Below are 20,944 nucleotides of genomic sequence, written 5' to 3'. Positions count from 1 at the left end.
CACATACCATAAATTATAATATTATGCCTTAATAAAATAAAGGTCAGGTGAGAAACATAATTTTCTGGGAAACTGCAAGGACCAAAACAATGGATATAGTGTTGGCTCAATGTTAAATGGTCTAATCATTTGACATTGATATTAACCTCATAACTTGTTGATCTTTCCTGATACTTGTTTGTCTTTCCGTCTTGGTGGGGGAGTTTTAGTGTATTGAATGTAATGAGGAAATATGTAATCTTAGGCACAAATATTTCACTTCCTAGAAGGGTGAATTTCAAGTGATAGGATGAACGTTTTCCACCACACATCAAGAATGTGACTTGAGACTGAAGAGTCTTTTCATTCCTGAAGTACATTTTGTCCTTCAATAAGACTGTAAGAATGGAAACAGCTTTAATAAAAAAATATATAATTTAAAAGTCACATTTTTCAACCAAATTTATATGAAACTGTGGGCAAGTCTTCAAAGATTAATTTCAACAACTCAAAAAACAAATGTATTCATTCAAGATATTCTAACATAGCAGTCAAACTTAAAGGGGTAGTTCAGCAATTTTATATATTTAGATATTTCTTTCCTTTCCTTGAAAGCAGTGTATGGACAGCGAGCCAGTCCAAATAATTACCAACCTCAGAATTTCGGGATCAATTCCCCATCTCCCCCATTTAGCACTATATGTAGAAACTTGAAATTCACCCTCCTAGGTAGTGAAATATTTGTGCCTAAGATGACATATTTCGTAATCACAGTCAATAAACTACAACTCCCCCACCAATACAGAAATACATACAAGTATCAGGAGACAAATAAATAACGAGGTTAATATCAATGTCGAACGATTAGACCATTTAACATTGAGCCAATATGTAACATTTCTACCTGAAACTCAGTGTTTTACGTCAGATAGTGCGTCGATTCTGCCTGCACTGATGGGTTGAGGGACAATCGTCGTGTGGGAGTGATGCCATCTGACGTAAGACAATGCCTGCAACTAAAACTAATTGCCAATTACATAACAGTAGTAGCAACGGAATAGAAGTTGTCGAGAATAAAACATACTTTTTAGAATTCTGCGTATTGCTACTAATTAGCATTTTCGCCATAGCATTTAGCATTTAGCATTTTTTTGTCACTATACTACTTTCAAGGTATGTAAACAAATATCGTTCTGTAACATCGCTGAACTATCCCTTTTAAAATAAACTATCCCATTGAAGGAAGACATTCAATTACAAATAAGTAAATACCTTCAAACTCTTCACTTTTTGAACCAGAGTTGAAGTTTCTGATTCATACTTAAATGACCAGTTTCATTGATTTATCTGACAGTTAATCTTTAATTAAGTTGACAGGTAAGTTGACTGATAAAAATGTGGTTGTTATAGCTTTACCTGAGCAGCACCTGTGGAGTGTGCCTCTTGTATAGTAACAGTACTTATCGACTACTATAAGGCTGAAGAGCCCCACCACTTGGACATGACCCCTGCTCAGAAACACCACGAGCCTGTCTGACAGGGGAACGTTGATAGTTAACTGGCACTCTGGGCTCCATTGGAAATGAATAGTCTAGCTCTGTTATTATGGCGTTATCACATAATTGAGAGAATGAAAACCCATATCCAAACAGTAAAGAAGAGTGATGTTTTGTATTTCTCTGGACATTTCTAGGTACTTTTCGTCAATCTGAAGTAGACCGACCGTTGCCTAGAAGACCAAGAAGCCAACTGTGCCACTAGCTGTCCTTCAACACCACCAAAGGGTGGCGCTCTGCTCTATAGTCTTAGACTAGACATTTTAGTAGGCTATACCCCCTTTATTAGAACCAAGCACCACATCATATTTCCGAGTTTGCCTTATGTGCGAACCACCCTCTTCATTGACTGAACTGTTCATTGTTTTTTATGCATCAACCTAAACTACGGTTTCTGTTTTCTAAATTGGTTTCATCAGCCAGGTAGGCCTAGGCTTACACATCAAATTACCATCTAATTATAGAGCTGAGGTAAAAACAGCAATCATGTGTCAGACTAAACCAGACAATTACACACCTGATTTTGTTCAAACAATCTTGAAAGGGAATGCAAATGAAATAGATGATGGACAGTCAGTGGATTATCCGTGCTGGCCGTTTCAATCTGTAGGTTGTTTTACTAGATAAGGTTGTGGATGAGATACGCCACATGCCCACACCACATCATGAAGAGAGGAGTGGGGGGAGGACCACATAGGGTCAGCTATAATAAATACCTTGAACGTCGGAATGGACCTGAACTCAGTGACCACGACCACAGTGGCAGATTACCAAGAACTAACAGAGTTGAAGTCAATTTAATAAGACAATTAAAGTATTTAATAGATAATGTAATACAAATGTAAGTGTTAAAAAATGTTGTTATATCAATAGAATGATGGCTGTTACCATAAGGTAAGGACCCTGGGACTAAACACCTCCCTTTGCAACTGGATCCTTGACTTCCTGAAGGGCCGCCCCCAGGTGGTAAGGGTAGGCAACAACACGTCTGCCACGCTGATCCTCAACACTGGGGCCACTCAGGGCTGTGTACTTAGTCCCCTCCTGTACTCCCTGTAGGCGTTGATGCATCCTGACCGGTTGCATCAACGCCTGGTATGGCAACTGCTCGGCATCTGACCGTAAGATTCTACAGAGGGCATTGCGTATGGCCCAGTATATCACTGGGGACAAGCGTCTTGCCATCCAGGACCTATACACTAGGCGGTGTCAGAGGAAAGCCCAAAAGATTGTCAGAGACTCTACCAAGTCATAGACAGTTTCCTCTGCTACCGCACGGCAAGCGGTACTGGAGCACCAAGTCTAGGACCAAAAGGCTCCTTAACAGCTTCTACCCCCAAGCCACAAGACTGCTGAACAATTAATAAAATCACCACCGGACTATTTACATTAACCCCCCCATCCACACATTACAAATACCCCCGCACATTGACTCCCCCTGTATATAGCTTCGTTATTGTTCTTTTATTGTGTTACTTTTTATTATTTTTTACTTTAGTTTATTTGCTAAATATTTTCTTAACTCTTGTTGAACTGCACTGTTGGTTAAGGGCTTGTCAGTAAGCATTTCACGGTAAGGTCTACATATGTTGTATTCGGCGCATGTGACAAATAAACTTTGATTTGATTTGTTATGCCCTTCCAGATGTTTTGTTGAGAGGTCAGGTTCTGTTGATTGACAGCTTATTTAAAAATATTAATCATTAAATCAAACCAAAATGTATTGGTCGCATACACAGATTTGCAGATGTTATCGTGGGAGCAGCGAAATTCTTCTGTTCCTAGCTCCAGCAGTGCAGTAATAACTAACAATAAAATACATAATAATAATAATTTTTAAAAGTATAAAAACATAACAAATATAATCTAAAAAGGAAAAAGAAGGAGAAAAACAAGACATTTAGAAATATCAGAGTGAGGAATGAGAGTCCGGAATACAAATAGTTGGTGTGACTAGACAGTATGGACAGTATATGAATAGAAAAGGTGTGTGCAGCAGTAGTTATATAGGATGAGCCTTGACTAGAATACAGAAATATATATATATATATATATAAAGGGTAAAACAGTATGTAAACATTATTAAAGTTACCAGTGTTCAATGACTCTACGAGTATAGGGCAGCTCTAAGGTGCAGGGTTGAGTACCTGGTGGTGGCCGGCTAGTGACAGTGTCCTAAGGGGCTTAGTCTCCCACAATGTGGAAATACATGATTTATATCATTTTCTGCATATTGCAATGCTTTTAAAATACAAATGGATGCATATGGGCATGCTATGTTTCTTGTCAAAGTCAATGAAGACATGTTATGCATGTCATGCAAATAGCCACAAGGGAGCAGCAGAACACTGTAAATGACAGCAGCCATTGAAGGCTCCAGGTATTACCCCCCAAGCATAGATCTCGTATCAGCTCACCATACTTACCTCAATCCGTACAACTGATGAATGACTGGTGGCAATTTCCATTGATTCCATCCATGGCCATATGAAATACCTCATGAAGTTCACATCAAGGGATCTGTTAGACTTATACATACATACTATTAACAGTAATTCAAGTTCAGTCATCACGTGGCATTCATATCACTGCACTGTAATAATACATTTGTTGTAACATAACATTTTAAAATCATTATAAGAACATTGTAATAACATATTGTATGGCCATAGTGCTCTTTATTTAATGAATTGAGTATGATTTTGTAAGCCTGACTGCCTCGTCACTGATTAGAAACAACATTGTTTCCATCATGTTGATTGAGCACATCCCTGGGTGGCCATAATGATATTACCAATTTCAAAAAGCAAACATGTCCATAGAGAAATAGTTTCACTGACCCCTACTGTAGCTAAGGTATTGCAAGCCTATTATGTGCTGCTGTTGAATCACATAGGTGGATAAGCCCTTTTAACCCTATAGTAAACATAGTAAACCGCGTGACAGTTAGAAAGCCATTAATCCATCTCAAACAATTCGCTTTACACACTGTTTTGTCCGTTTTTTTCCGTACTCATAATTGGCCATTATAAGTGTGTCACTTCGACAGGGTTGTTTTACCAAGGTATCACATGTCACTCACTAGTGGGCCATGTAGGCTAGCCTACAGTAGGGAAGTGAATTGCACTTCCTCCTTTTACACACCACTGTTCATCACAGCGTTTGGGTTATAGGAGTAGCCCACAAAGTGAAAATGGAAAGAGCGAAAACTGAACGGGGCTGTGTCCTGTAATTGCCTATTCACTTTGTAAGAGGAAAAAACATTGCGGGGAATGACAATCGATTGTTATTAGAACGCTCCAACAACACCTATTCAGCGGCGAGCAGCAGAGTCAACGGAACATTTTCAGAAATACAATGGCAGCGACCTAGATCAACTTTTGGACTTGCTTTCTAAAAGGATCAACGAGGGGGCCTTGCAACTTTTTGAAAGTTGTTGGATACGGTGGAGCAAGGACGCAAACATGAAGAAACAGTTTAATCGCATGAAACAGCTCGCCAACCAAACAGTTGGAAGGTAGGCAAAGTATTTTGGATAAATAAAAGTGTAGCCCACAATTATTTAGTGGGCTCAGGCTGCATTTTCTTTTGCAGTGTTGCATTCATTGCTGTCATTTATTTTGTCGGTAGTGTTACATTGTAGTTACATTGTAACTTTGTAGTTACAGTGTAGCCGCAGAGACAGGTTGGCAGTTGTAATTGTGATGGCATGACCAAACTGTCACTAACCATGTTATGATACATATCTCCCTATCACAAATCGTTCTCCTGACCATAGCCAGCCTCTGAGTTTTATCTCATCTCAGTGGGCTGTGTCAGAAGTGTTGGGCCACATATGAGTGCTCAGGAATGGGTTTATACCAATTAAATGTGATAATATAAGAAAGATATGCCTAACATAAGAACTTTTACAATGAATAACTTTTATGATGAATACATGAACGTGTAATCAAAAAGCTTATAGTCACAACCGGATGTGGATATGATGTCTGAATGGTTTGCCTGACAAATGTTAACTTCTTAATGGTAGGCTACATGTGTCCTACATGGATTGATTTGTTAGTGGTGTGGGAAGAAAGTAAAAATGGTGGTCTAACCATGATGTAATTAGTGTATTGTGGACAACCCCGCCCTGTGCAATTGGGTTCTGGACTTCCTGACGGGCCGCCCCCAGGTGGTGAAGGTAGGAAACAACATCTCCACTTCGCTGATCCTCAACACTGGGGCCCCACAAGGGTGCGTGCTCAGCCCCCTCCTGTACTCACTGTTCACCAATGACTGCGTGGCCAAGCACGCCTCCAACTCAATCATCAAGTTTCCAGACGACACAACAGTAGTGGGTTTTATTAGCCGCAACAAAGCCTCTTCAACCTCAGGAGGCTAAAGAAATGTGGCTTGTCACCTAAACCCTCACAAGCTTTTACAGATGTACAATTGAGAGCATCCTGTCGGGCTGTATCACCGCCTGGTACGGCAACTGCACCACCCACAACCGCAAGGCTCTCCAGAGGGTGGTGCGGTCTGCACAATGCACCACCGGGGGCGAACTACCTGCCCTCCAGGACACCTACAGCATTCGATGTCACAGGAAGGCCAAAAAGATCATCAAAGACAACAACCACCCAAGCCACTGCCTGTTCACCCCGCTACCATCCAGAAGGCGAAGTCAGTACAGGTTCATTAAAGCTGGGACCGAGAGACTGAAAAACAGTTTCTATCTCAAGACCATCAGATTGTTAACCTGTTATGGCTAGGGGGCAGTATTTTCACGGCTGGATAAAAAACATACCCGATTTAATCTGGTTACCACTCCTACCCAGTAACTAGAATATGCATATACTTATTACATATGGATAGAAAACATTACAAAGTTTCTAAAACTGTTTGAATGGTGTCTGTGAGTATAACAGAACTCATTTGGCAGGCAAAAACCTGACAAGGTTTCAGGCAGGAAGTGGCCTGTCTGACAAGGTGTCGTTCTTCTTGTCTCTGTTTATTGAAGAGTGAGGATCTTAGCTGTCCCGTGACACTTCCTACGGCTGCCATAGGGTCTCAGAAGGCGGTAAAAAGCTGAATCGTGGCTTTTCAGGCTCTGGCTGAAACAAAGTAGCGCGTTTGGGTAGTGGCTGGTTACAGTACTGTGAGACATAGGCTCGTGCCCGCGTCGACCGAAAGCTTTGTTTACTTTCCTCAGTTTAGCTAAAAGGAGATTCCTGGTCGGAATATTATCGCTTTTTTACGAGAAAAATGGCATAAAAATGGATTTTAAACAGCGGTTGACATGCTTCGAAGTACGGTAATGGAATATTTAGATTTTTTTTGTCACGAATTGCGCCATGCGCGCGACCCTGATTTACCATTTCAGATAGTGTCTGGGACGCACGAACAAAACGCCGCTATTCGGATATAACGATGGATTATTTTGGACCAAACCAACATTTGTTATTGAAGTAGCAGTCCTGGGAGTGCATTCTGACGAAGACAACAAAAGGTAATGAAACTTTTATAATAGTAAAGCTGATATTGGTGAGTGCTAAACTTGCCGGGTGTCTAAATAACTAGCCCGTGATGCCTGGGCTATGTACTTAGAATATTGCAAAATGTGCTTTCACCAAAAAGCTATTTTAAAATCGGACATATCGAGTGCATAGAGGAGGTCTGTATCTATAATTCTTAAAATAATTGTTATGCTTTTTGTGAACGTTTATCGTGAGTAATTTAGTAAAATGTTAGCGAATTCCCCGGAAGTTTGGTTAGTGTTGGTTAGTGTTGCATTTAGCTGTCTTCTAGGTTTTTGTGACATTATATGCTAGCTTGAAAAATGGGTGTCTGATTATTTCTGGCTTGGTACTCTGCTGACATAATCTAATGTTTTGCTTTCGTTGTAAAGCCTTTTTGAAATCGGACAGTGTGGTTAGATAAAGGAGAGTCTTATCTTTAAAATGCTGTGAAATAGTCATATGTTTGAAAAATTGAAGTTTCTGTATTTTAGAGGAGTTTGTATTTCGCGCCACGCCCATCATTGGATAATGGAGCAGGTGTTCCGCTAGCGGAACGTCTAGATGTAAGAGGTTAAACAGCCATCACTAACTGCCTACAAACAGACTTGAAATCATTGGCCATTTTAATAACTGGATCACTAGTCACTTTAATAATGTTTACATATCTTGCATTACTCATCTCAAATGTATATACTGTATTTTATACCATCTATTGCATCGTGCCTATGCCGCTCTGTCATTGCTCATCCATATATGTATATGTGCATATTGTTATTTCATTCCTTTACTTAGATTTGTGTGTATAAGGTAGTTGTTGTGGAATTGTTAGATTACTTGTTAGATATTACTGCACTGTCAGAACTAGAAGCACAAGCATTTTGCTAAACTCATTAACATCTGCTAACCATGTGTATGTGACCAATAAAATTTGATTTGATTTGTATATAGCTAGTGTGCTATGATGGAAAAACACTGACTGTTATATGTTTATAGCCAACTCCCATGTAAAGGGGGAATCCCCATCCATCCAACCAGGCACTGTGCAGCCCCCATTCCACACTGCTTCCTCACTGTGCCCCCTCTCCCTCTGACCCTACAGGGGTTGCCCTCAGGCGCTCAACACCACTGTTGTCCCTCAGTCTCTGCTGATGTCCACTGAGCTAGCACCACTGTTGTCTCTCAGTCTCTGCTGATGTCCACTGAGCTAACACCACTGTTGTCCCTCAGTCTCTGCTGATGTCCACTGAGCTAGCACCACTGTTGTCCCTCAGTCTCTGCTGATGTCCACTGATCTAACACCACTGTTGTCCCTCAGTCTCTGCTGATGTCCACTGATCTAACACCACTGTTGTCTCTCAGTCTCTGCTGATGTCCACTGATCTAACACCACTGTTGTCCCTCAGTCTCTGCTGATGTCCACTGATCTAACACCACTGTTGTCCCTCAGTCTCTGCTGATGTCCACTGAGCAACAGTATTATCACATTAGGAAAGTCTATCGACCATAAGTACTGCACACTATATCCTCCAGTAGTACACCCTCTAGAATAACTATTAAAGCTCTAATGGATGAGTGCTTCACACTATATCCTCCAGTAGTACATCCTCTAGAATAACTATTAAAGCTCTAATGGATGAGTGCTTCACACTATATCCTCCAGTAGTACATCCTCTAGAATAACTATTAAAGCTCTAATGGATGAGTGCTTCACACTATATCCTCCAGTAGTACATCCTCTAGAATAACTATTAAAGCTCTAATGGATGAGTGCTTCACACTATATCCTCCAGTAGTACATCCTCTAGAATAACTATTAAAGCTCTAATGGATGAGTGCTTCACACTATATCCTCCAGTAGTACATCCTCTAGAATAACTATTAAAGCTCTAATGGATGAGTCCTTCACACTATATCCTCCAGTAGTACATCCTCTAGAATAACTATTAAAGCTCTAATGGATGAGTGGTTCACACTATATCCTTCAGTAGTACATCCTCTGGAATAACTATTTAAGCTCTAATGGATGAGTGTCTCACACTGGTAGCCTACAGTGCACATGTGTAAAACTCATTCCACGAAGGGCCGAGTGTCTGGATTGAAGAGTTAAGGTTTCTGGTTAGTAAGACAATCCCCTCTGGTTATCTAGGGCTTAATTGAAAGGAAAAACAAAAACCAGCAGAGACTAGGCCCTCCATGGAATGAGTTTGACAGCCCTGCTATAGTGGATGATGGGGTTTACATTCCCCCTCATAATGTAAAGTGTTATATAAATACAATCCATTATCATTAAGTCTGTTTATTATCATTAGGAATATAATAACTTTACCCTGTCTGTAATAGTCATTAGAGTTTAAGTAAGAGGCCTTGATTGCCTATCCAGTCTTTTCCATATATTGGGACATAGCTGTAAACACAGCTGGGCAGGCTAGAGAGTATGCGTTCCAAATGGCATCCTATTCATAGTGCCTGTTTGACCAGGCCCCATAGGGCTCTTATCAAAAGTAGTGTACTATAAGATCACTTTATTGGTCAATTAACCACACGGTCCAACCGAAACTTGACCTCTGCCTTTAACCCAACCCCTCCGAAAGAGACGCATACATACACAGGTATATACATATATACATTCATACATACATGCATACATACATACATACATACATACATTCACACATATTGTACATACATACATACATACATACATACATACATACATACATACATACATACATACATACATACATACATACATACATACATACATGCATGCATGCATGCATGCACACATACATTCACACATACTGTACACATACATACATACATACATACATACATACATACATACATACATACACACAGGTGATACATACATACATACATACATACATACATACATACATACACAGGTATATACATTCATACATACATACACTACCGGTCAAAAGTTTTAAAACACCTACTCATTCAAGGGTTTTTCTTTATTTTTACTATTTTCTAAATTGTAGAATAATAGTGAAGACCTCAACTATGAAATAACACATATGGAATCATGTAGTAACCAAAAAAAGTGTTAAACAATCAAAATATATTTTATATTTGAGATTCTTTAAATAGCCACCCTTTGCCTTGATGACAGCTTTGTACACTCTTGGCATTCTCTCAATCAGCTTCATGAGATAGTCACCTGGAATGCATTTCAATTAACAGGTGTTCCTTCTGAAAATGTAATTTGTAGAATTTATTTCCTTTGAGCCAATCAGTTGTGTTATGACAAGGTCAGGGTGTTATACAGAAGATAGCCCTATTTGGTAAAAGATCAAGTCCATATTATGGCAAGAACAGCTCAAATAAGCAAAGAGAAACAACAGTCCATTATTACTTGAGGAACATTTCAAGAACTTTGATAGTTTCTTCAAGTGCAGTCACAAAAACCATCAAGCACTATGATGAAACAGTCGCTCATGAGGACCGCCACAGGAAAGGAAGACCCAAAGTTACCTCTGCTGCAAAGGATAAGTTCATTAGAGTTACCAGCCTCAGAAATTGCATCCCAAATAAATGCTTCACAGAGTTCAATTAACAGACATATCTCAACATCAACTGTTCAGAGGAGACTACGTGAATCAGGCCTTCATGGTCGATTTGCTGCAAAGAAACCACTACTAAAGGACACCAATAATATGAAGAGACTTGCTTGGGCCAAGAAACACGAGCAATGGACATTAGACTGTGGAAATGTGTCCTTTGGTCTGGTGTCCAGATTTGAGAGTTTTGGTTCCAACCGCCGTGTCTTTGTGAGACATGGTGTGGGTGAACAGATGATCTCTGCATGTGTATTTCCCACCGTAAAGCTTGGAGGAGGAGGTGTTATGGTGTGGGGGTGCTTTGCTGGTGACACTGTCAGTGATTTATTTAGAATTCAAGGCACACTTAACCAGCATGGCTACCACAGCATTCTGCAGCGATACGCCATCCCATCTGGTTTGGGCTTAGTGGGACTATAATTTTTTTTCAACAGAACAATGACCCAACACACCTCCAGGCTGTGTAAGGGCTATTTTACCAAGAAGGAGAGTGATGGAGTGCTGCATCAATGACCTGGCCTCCACAGTCCCCCGACCTCAACCAAATTGAGATGGTTTGAGATGAGTCGGACCGCTGTGTGAAGGAAAATCAGCCAACAAGTGCTCAGCATATGTGGGAACTCCTTCAAGACTGTTGGAAAAGGATTCCAAGTGAATCTGGTTGAGAAAATGCCAAGAGTGTGCAAAGCTGTCATCAAGGCAAAGGGTGGCTATTTGAAGAATCTCAAATATAAAATATGTTTTGATTTGTTTAACACTTTTTGGTTACTACATGATGCCATATGTGTTATTTCATAGTTTTGATGTCTTCACTATTATTCCACAATGAAGAAAATAGTAAAAATAAAGAAACATTTTGAATGAGTAGGTGTTCTAAAACTTCAACTGTACATAAAGTGAATAGGCTGTAATTTGGGATACACACAGTGTAGACCGACATGTGCATGCTGCCACCTGCTTTTGGCAGAACTACTACTCTACTCCACTCTCACATTCCTGTGGGCCTGCTGCCAGTGGGACTGCCTGGTAGGCCTTCCAAACAAAAGGCTTTTCACAAAAACAGTTGGCTGAACACAGGAGTTGCATGAGGAGTGATTTATGCAGGAGTTTGTTGTGAACTCTGAGTATCTATGAGTATCACAAACTAATAGGAATGAACATCTCAAACTAAAAGTAGTTTTGATGAGAGTGGTGAAGAGAAACAGTTTGATCAATGCAGAAAGTGTGTATTACACATACCTACAGGTAATATAGTGACCAGGGAAACAAAACTCAAAGTAAATCTAATACATTTTACCCCTAACTTTTAACCCTAACTTTTAGTCCTAACCTTTTCCAGAAAACAAAAATGCTTTTTCTGGAGTCGATGGGGACTATGTGGAGGGTGGTGTACTAATGGTGTAATGATTCATATCAATCTTCCCTCCGTATGTCACCACCCTGGTGATGAGGGCCTCTCTGTCTGTCTCCGGAAAGGACAGGCGGGCCAGGCTGGGGCATGGGGAGGTTTTGTCGAGTAAGCGTTTCCATGCTTGGTCAGCCAGGAGACAGCATGGTGCTGTGGACGTCACTGAGCTACACTATCGTAAATTAAAAAGGAGGAAGTTTGGGTTTAGTCATACTGTAGTCTCGTTCCCAGCCCTGTGTCTTCATAGTAACGCCATAACCCTGCCAAGCAAGGCTAAAGTCTGGACCAGTAATACTCTTTTGGTAGTCAATGCTAGTCCAATTAGTAGGTTTAATAGTAGTGTGTTTATTGAAGTGATAATACCCTTCAAGCCGGTGTTTGGGGGATATATTGGCACGTTAGCAAACCGTGTCAATATATCCTCCAAACACCGGCATTGAGGGCATTATCACTTCTATACAATGGGTTACCAACGTATTCAAATAATTATGGACATATTTTCATCCCCCAAAATATTTTTTATGAATTTATTCGTAGTATTTCATCCTTCCACGAGATATAATCCTGACACAAATCTAAGTTTGCTGGTTGTTTGTTCTATAGGTTTGGTTGCCAGAGACACGACCCAGTCGCTAAGTCTTTTTGTACTGTATCTATGTACGCGGCTCAGTCGTTCATTCTAAATGTTCCAAATGCAAACATTCTTATCCCTTGATTGCTAGCTAACCAACTACGGCTAATTTACAATCATGGCAAACAGTGCAACCAGAGTAATAGCAAATTAGCTGCATTTGCATTTGTTTAAGCAGTTTTCCAGTGAAATTTATTTGGATACAGCCATAACACTGAGCTAATCTAGGTCCAAAATGCTTCTTAACAGCTTCTACCCCCAAGCCATAAGACTGCTGAACAAGTAATCAAATGGCCATCCCCCCCCTTTATTTTTACACAGCTGCTACTCGCTGTTTATTATGTATGCATAGTCACTTTACCCCTACCTACATGTACAAATGACCTCGACTAACCTGTACCCCCGCACGTTGACTCAGTACCGGTACCCCTTGTATATATCCTTGGTATTGTTATTTTTTTTGTGTTACTTTTAATTACATTTTTTACTTTAGTTTATTTAGTAAATATTTTCTTAACTCTATTTCTTGAACTGCATTGTTGGTTAAGTGCTTGTAAGTAAGCATTTCACGGTAAGGTATTCGGCGGATGTGACAGATAAAATTTGATTTCGCCTGGCATAGAAAATGTGTTCTCTCATCAGGACACTGATGTTCAGAGGAGCCAGCCAACAACACAGCTAACACAATCGCAAACTAGGTGCATTTAGTCTGTTTATCTGTATCCTTTTGACATTTCTTTGTATATAGCCATAAAAATGATGCCAGCTGATTCATAATTTCGACTGGCTGAGGAAAGCTGTCTGCCTGTCTGTCTCGTCCTGACTTCCGACACGTTCATTACTATGGGACAGCTGGAGATCAAATTTCAATGTTGAAATAATGTTGCAAATGTCGGAGAGAGAGACAGCAAGGTTTATACAAGTCTCCGCTGTTGAAAACCAAATGCTAGTCTAAAAGAAATGTGAGATAATATCTAGATGCTTTTTATAGTGGAAATCAAGTTTATAAAGTGCCTGGATGGGCTGATGAGACAGTGGATTGCGCAGGGAGATGGAACAGAGTAAATGAGCATTTCAACGTCATAGTTTATCCGATGGTAATTTGTGGAATAGACACCTGCCGGAATGTGGTTTTATCCAATCAGCATCCCGGAATTAGACCTACCGGTTCTATAATGATTCATACTGTAGACTCACTTCCAACGCTGTGTCTTCATAGTAATGTTATACGCCTTACAACTGAGGCTAGTCATTCTGTCCTGGTACTGTAGTTATATAGCTAGTCATTCTGTTCTGGTACTGTAGTTATATAGCTAGTCATACGTTCTGGTACTGTAGTTATATAGCTAGTCATTCTGTTCTGGTACTGTAATTATATAGCTAGTCGTTCTGGTACTGTAGTTATAAAGCTAGTCATTCTGGTACTGTAGTTATAAAGCTAGTCATTCTGTTCTGGTACTGTAGTTATATAGCTAGTCATTCTGTTCTGGTACTGTAGTTATAAAGCTAGTCATTCTGTTCTGGTACTGTAGTTATAAAGCTAGTCATTCTGTTCTGGTACTGTAGTTATAAAGCTAGTCATTCTGTTCTGGTACTGTAGTTATAAAGCTAGTCATTCTTGTACTGTAGTTATAAAGCTAGTCATTCTGTTCCGGTACTGTAGTTATAAAGCTAGTCATTCTGTTCTGGCACTGTAGTTATATAGCTAGTCATTCTGTTCTGGTACTGTAGTTATAAAGCTAGTCATACTGTTCTGGTACTGTAGTTATAAAGCTAGTCATTCTGTTCTGGTACTGTAGTTATATAGCTAGTCATTCTCTTCTGGTACTGTATTTAGAAGGATTACTTTATCCTATCCCAGGTATTCCTTAAAGAGGTGGGGTTTCAGGTGTCTCCGGAAGGTGGTGATTGACTCCGCTGTCCTGGCGTTGTGAGGGAGCTTGTTCCACCATTGCCAGAGCAGCAAACAGTTTTGACTGGGCTGAGTGGGAACTGTGCTTCCGCAGAGGTAGGGAGGCGAGCAGGCCAGAGGTGGATGAACGCAGTGCCCTTCTTTGGGTGTAGGGACTGATCAGAGCCTGAAGGTACGGAGGTGCCGTTCCCTTCACATCTCCGTAGGCAAGCACCATGGTCTTGTAGCAGATGCGAGCTTCAACTGGAAGCCAGTGGAGTGTGCGGAGGAGCGGGGTGACGTGAGAGAACTTGGGAAGGTTGAACACCAGACGGGCTGCGGCGTTCTGGATGAGTTGTAAGGGTTTAATGGCACAGGCAGGGAGCCCCGCCAGCAGCGAGTTGCAGTAATCCAGACGGGAGATGACAAGTGCCTGGATTAGGACCTGCGCCGCTTCCTGTGTAAGGCAGGGTCGTACTCTGCGAATGTTGTAGAGCATGAACCTACAGGATCGGGTCACCGCCTTGATGTTAGCGGAGAACGACAGGGTGTTGTCCAGGGTCACACCAAGGCTCTTAGCACTCTGGGAGGAGGACACAATGGAGTTGTCAAACGTGATGGCGAGATCATGGAACGGCAGTCCTTCCCCGGGAGGAAGAGCAGCTCTATCTTGCCAAGGTTCAGCTTGAGGTGGTGATCCGTCATCCACACTGATATGTCTGCCAGACATGCAGAGATGCGATTCGCCACCTGGTTATCAGAAGGGGTAAAGGAGAAGATTAATTGTGTGTCGTCTGCGTGGCAATGATAGGAGAGACCATGTGAGAATATGACAGAGCCAAGTGACTTGGTGTATAGCGAGAATAGGAGAGGGCCTAGAACTGAGCCCTGGGGGACACCAGTGGTGAGAGCACGTGGTGTGGAGACAGATTCTCGCCACGCCACCTGGTAGGAGCGACCTGTCAGGTAGGACGCAATCCAAGAGTGAGCCGCGCCGGAGATGCCCAACTCGGAGAGGGTTGGGCATTCTCTTCTGGTACTGTAGTTATAAAGCTAGTCATTGTGTTCTGGTACTGTAATTATAAAGCTAGTCATTGTGTTCTGGTACTGTAATTATAAAGCTAGTCATTGTGTTCTGGTACTGTAGTTATAAAGCTAGTCATTCTGGTACTGTAGTTATAAAGCTAGTCCGTTCTGGTACTGTAGTTATAAAGCTTGTCATTTTCTGGTACTGTAGTTATAAAGCTAGTCATTCTGGTACTGTAGTTATAAAGCTAGTCGTTCTGGTACTGTAGTTATAAAGCTAGTCATACTGTTCTGGTACTGTAGTTATAAAGCTAGTCATTCTGGTACTGTAGTTATAAAGCTAGTCGTTCTGGTACTGTAGTTATAAAGCTAGTCATTCTGTTCTGGTACTGTAGTTATAAAGCTAGTCATTCTGTTCTGGTACTGTAGTTATAAAGCTAGTCATTCTGTTGGTACTGTAGTTATATAGCTAGTCATTCTGGTACTGTAGTTATAAAGCTAGTCATTCTGTTCTGGTACTGTAGTTATAAAGCTAGTCATTCTGTTCTGGTACTGTAGTTATAAAGCTAGTCATTCTTGTACTGTAGTTATAAAGCTAGTCATTCTGTTCTGGTACTGTAGTTATAAAGCTAGTCATTCTGGTACTGTAGTTATAAAGCTAGTCATTCTGTTCTGGTACTGTAGTTATATAGCTAGTCATTCTGTTCTGGTACTGTAGTTATAAAGCTAGTCATTCTTGTACTGTAGTTATAAAGCTAGTCATTCTGTTCTGGTACTGTAGTTATAAAGCTAGTATTGTACTGTAGTTCTAAAGCTAGTCATTCTGTTCTGGTACTGTAGTTATAAAGCTAGTCATTCTTGTACTGTAGTTATAAAGCTAGTCATTTTGTTCTGGTACTGTAGTTATAAAGCTAGTCATTCTTGTACTGTAGTTATATAGCTAGTCATTCTGGTACTGTAGTTATAAAGCTAGTCATTCTGGTACTGTAGTTATAAAGCTAGTCATTCTGTTCTGGTACTGTAGTTATATAGCTTGTCATTCTGGGGGGTGGGGGGGTTGGAAGATTGATTTAAAACTCGACACACCAGAAGTCCATTGCTGTCGGGGTCGGCAACAGGCGGCCCGCCGGCCAAAACCGGCCTGCGAGTGATTCATTTTATTTTAATTTTATTTTTTAGTATAAAAAGACTGTAAAATCACCAAGAATTCAGCTTAAAATTAGTTTAATTTAGGAATTAAGTTCCTAAGAGACATATGTGATTGGGTCTCAATGTAATTCAAGGTATGAAATGATTGTTAAAAACATCGGCCCATAGATGAGTGTACCAGTATTAATTTAGGCTTGATTAGTTTTACTATAGATATGTTCACATAACACTGAACGAAGACTTTTGAAGTTTTCCACTGTCGTTTTCCAGTGAATGAATTAGGGTCTTTCTATTTCACCAGAGTGGTAAAGCTGTAGAACACCTCCTTCACTGTGCCTATGGTCTGGTGAAAAACTGCTGGAATACTCATCATGTCTGTGATACAGTAAATCAAAGATTGTAATGTAGTTTGCAGACCTAAGTCAATGGGAGGTCACTGCGTGTGTCTGTGTGTGCTTGCGTGTAGAGGGGTGTATGTGTTTTGTGTGTGCGTGTGAGTAGCCTACAAGTGTGTGTTTTTGTGTGTGTATTTGAGCACACTCGTGTATGTGTTTATATTTAATATATATTTGTATGTATGCATGTGATTGGCCTGTGTGTGTGTGTGTGTGTGTGTGTGTGTGTGTGTGTGTGAGTAGCCTATGTGTGTGTGTGTACACCAGTGCATGTCTGTTTATATTTATCTGTATGTGGTGAGTCTATTTGTGTTACAGGTTAGCATAGTGATAAGAGCATCAGCAGTTATTTCCTACACTTGTCGAACTGCAGCAGTATGTTTCTGGCTACTGTGGTTAGTCTGTTTTACATTCCTTTCCTCCATATCTTAATTTCTGTTACCGAGCTTAAAGTATGTGTAGTATACTGCAATAAAACACTGTTGCTATGTATTAGCTCTGAGGACATAGCAGCTGTGAGAGACAGTACTGCATCACCAAATATGTAGACCACAGTGTAAAGGTGTTGAATATGTAGACCACAGTGTAAAGAGTTGTTTAATATGTAGACCACAGTGTAAAGAGTTGTTTAATATGTAGACCACAGTGTAAAGGTGTTGAATATGTAGACCACAGTGTAAAGAGTTGTTTAATATGTAGACCACAGTGTAAAGAGTTGTTTAATATGTAGACCACAGTGTAAAGAGTTGTTTAATATGTAGACCACAGTGTAAAGAGTTGTTTAATATGTAGACCACAGTGTAAAGAGTTGTTTAATATGTAGACCACAGTGTAAAGGTGTTGAATATGTAGACCACAGTGTAAAGGTGTTGAATATGTAGACCACAGTGTAAAGGTGTTGAATATGTAGACCACAGTGTAAAGGTGTTTAATATGTAGACCACAGTGTAAAGGTGTTGAATATGTAGACCACAGTGTAAAGAGTTGTTTAATATGTAGACCACAGTGTAAAGGGTGTTGAATATGTAGACCACAGTGTAAAGAGTGTTGAATATGTAGACCACAGTGTAAAGGTGTTGAATATGTAGACCACAGTGTAAAGGTGTTGAATATGTAGACCACAGTGTAAAGGTGTTGAATATGTAGACCACAGTGTAAAGGTGTTGAATATGTAGACCACAGTGTAAAGGTGTTGAATATGTAGACCACAGTGTAAAGGTGTTGAATATGTAGACCACAGTGTAAAGAGTTGTTTAATATGTAGACCACAGTGTAAAGAGTTGTTTAATATGTAGACCACAGTGTAAAGAGTTGTTTAATATGTAGACCACAGTGTAAAGGTGTTGAATATGTAGACCGCAGTGTAAAGGTGTTGAATATGTAGACCGCAGTGTAAAGGTGTTGAATATGTAGACCGCAGTGTAAAGGTGTTGAATATGTAGACCGCAGTGTAAAGGTGTTGAATATGTAGACCGCAGTGTAAAGGTGTTGAATATGTAGACCGCAGTGTAAAGGTGTTGAATATGTAGACCGCAGTGTAAAGGTGTTGAATATGTAGACCGCAGTGTAAAGGTGTTTAATATGTAGACCGCAGTGTAAAGGTGTTGAATATGTAGACCGCAGTGTAAAGGTGTTGAATATGTAGACCGCAGTGTAAAGGTGTTGAATATGTAGACCGCAGTGTAAAGGTGTTGAATATGTAGACCGCAGTGTAAAGGTGTTGAATATGTAGACCGCAGTGTAAAGGTGTTGAATATGTAGACCGCAGTGTAAAGGTGTTGAATATGTAGACCGCAGTGTAAAGGTGTTGAATATGTAGACCGCAGTGTAAAGGTGTTGAATATGTAGACCGCAGTGTAAAGGTGTTGAATATGTAGACCGCAGTGTAAAGGTGTTGAATATGTAGACCGCAGTGTAAAGAGTTGTTTAATATGTAGACCGCAGTGTAAAGAGTTGTTTAATATGTAGACCGCAGTGTAAAGAGTTGTTTAATATGTAGACCGCAGTGTAAAGAGTTGTTTAATATGTAGACCGCAGTGTAAAGGTGTTGAATATGTAGACCGCAGTGTAAAGGTGTTGAATATGTAGACCACAGTGTAAAGGTGTTGAATATGTAGACCACAGTGTAAAGAGTTGTTTAATATGTAGACCACAGTGTAAAGAGTTGTTTAATATGTAGACCACAGTGTAAAGAGTTGTTTAATATGTAGACCACAGTGTAAAGAGTTGTTTAATATGTAGACCACAGTGTAAAGAGTTGTTTAATATGTAGACCACAGTGTAAAGAGTTGTTTAATATGTAGACCACAGTGTAAAGAGTTGTTGAATATGTAGACCACAGTGTAAAGAGTTGTTTAATATGTAGACCACAGTGTAAAGGTGTTGAATATGTAGACCACAGTGTAAAGGTGTTGAATATGTAGACCACAGTGTAAAGGTGTTGTTGAATATGTAGACCACAGTGTAAAGGTGTTGAATATGTAGACCACAGTGTAAAGGTGTTGAATATGTAGACCACAGTGTAAAGGTGTTGAATATGTAGACCACAGTGTAAAGAGGTGTTGAATATGTAGACCACAGTGTAAAGAGTTGTTGAATATGTAGACCACAGTGTAAAGAGTTGTTGAATATGTAGACCACAGTGTAAAGAGTTGTTTAATATGTAGACCACAGTGTAAAGAGTTGTTTAATATGTAGACCACAGTGTAAAGAGTTGTTTAATATGTAGACCACAGTGTAAAGAGTTGTTTAATATGTAGACCACAGTGTAAAGAGTTGTTTAATATGTAGACCACAGTGTAAAGGTGTTGAATATGTAGACCACAGTGTAAAGGTGTTGAATATGTAGACCACAGTGTAAAGAGGTGTTGAATATGTAGACCACAGTGTAAAGAGGTGTTGAATATGTAGACCACAGTGTAAAGAGTTGTTTAATATGTAGACCACAGTGTAAAGAGTTGTTTAATATGTAGACCACAGTGTAAAGAGTTGTTTAATATGTAGACCACAGTGTAAAGAGTTGTTTAATATGTAGACCACAGTGTAAAGGTGTTGAATATGTAGACCACAGTGTAAAGAGTTGTTGAATATGTAGACCACAGTGTAAAGAGTTGTTGAATATGTAGACCACAGTGTAAAGAGTTGTTGAATATGTAGACCACAGTGTAAAGGTGTTGAATATGTAGACCACAGTGTAAAGGTGTTGAATATGTAGACCACAGTGTAAAGGTGTTGAACCACAAGAGATAAATAGGATGATATGTTCCTCGATGAGATGAATAGGCTTGATTAGGTCTTTGCTGGTGCATGACTGCTGTACCACCAAACCCACAACCCCTCAGTTTATCCATAACCATGTTGCATTGAAACTTACCCCCAGAACAGAGTCTCTTCAGCAGACACTGGCTAACATGTTCCAGTGACTGGATGGATAGATAACCAACCTGATAGACAGAGAGCAGGGGTTTCCTGTTTAGAAGCTTGACAGAGAGTCTCTGTAACAAAGTCGTGGGGCTCAATACGTGGATAAGATGAATAAAGAGGAAAATATATCTATCTAACCCAAGTCTATATGTAACCATTACTGAGCATATTAAGATGGTAAGCTGACATGAAGCTAAATGGAATGACCTGAGAAGTGGATGTATGGGGTGGTTGGGACTCTGATGAGTCGATTGGTCTGATCATCTTTCTACATGTTTCATTTCTTATTCAGTGTTATACTCTCTCTTCTCCCAGTGTCCTGACTGTAGCATTGCAGTCAAGATGCCTATTCTTAGAATAATGCCTGCTAGCTCAATGCAGCTATTCTAGCTCAAATCAAT

General features: G+C 40.1%; 1 protein-coding gene across 5 annotated transcripts in view; it reads left to right on the top strand.

Annotated features, from left to right (window-relative positions):
- Nucleotides 1–4,649: 4,649 nt before the first annotated feature.
- Nucleotides 4,650–20,944, top strand: part of LOC106606653 (rho GTPase-activating protein 17) — a 61,073-nt gene continuing 44,778 nt past the window's right edge. For 4 of the 5 annotated variants that reach the window (XM_045719983.1, XM_045719979.1, XM_045719982.1 and 1 more), the window contains exon 1: nt 4,651–5,052. In XM_045719983.1, the coding sequence (XP_045575939.1) occupies nt 5,000–5,052 (53 nt within the window). In that variant the 5' untranslated portion in view covers nt 4,651–4,999. Of the gene's footprint in view, nt 5,053–6,900; nt 7,027–20,944 lie in introns of all 5 variants that reach the window. The other variant, XM_045719980.1, reaches the window with a different exon arrangement.

This window comes from Salmo salar, chromosome ssa06 (genome assembly GCF_905237065.1).
Source record: "Salmo salar chromosome ssa06, Ssal_v3.1, whole genome shotgun sequence".
Taxonomy (NCBI): Eukaryota; Metazoa; Chordata; class Actinopteri; order Salmoniformes; family Salmonidae; genus Salmo; species Salmo salar.
Note: the sequence above shows the minus strand (reverse complement) of the source record. Positions and strands in the feature narration are given on the sequence as shown.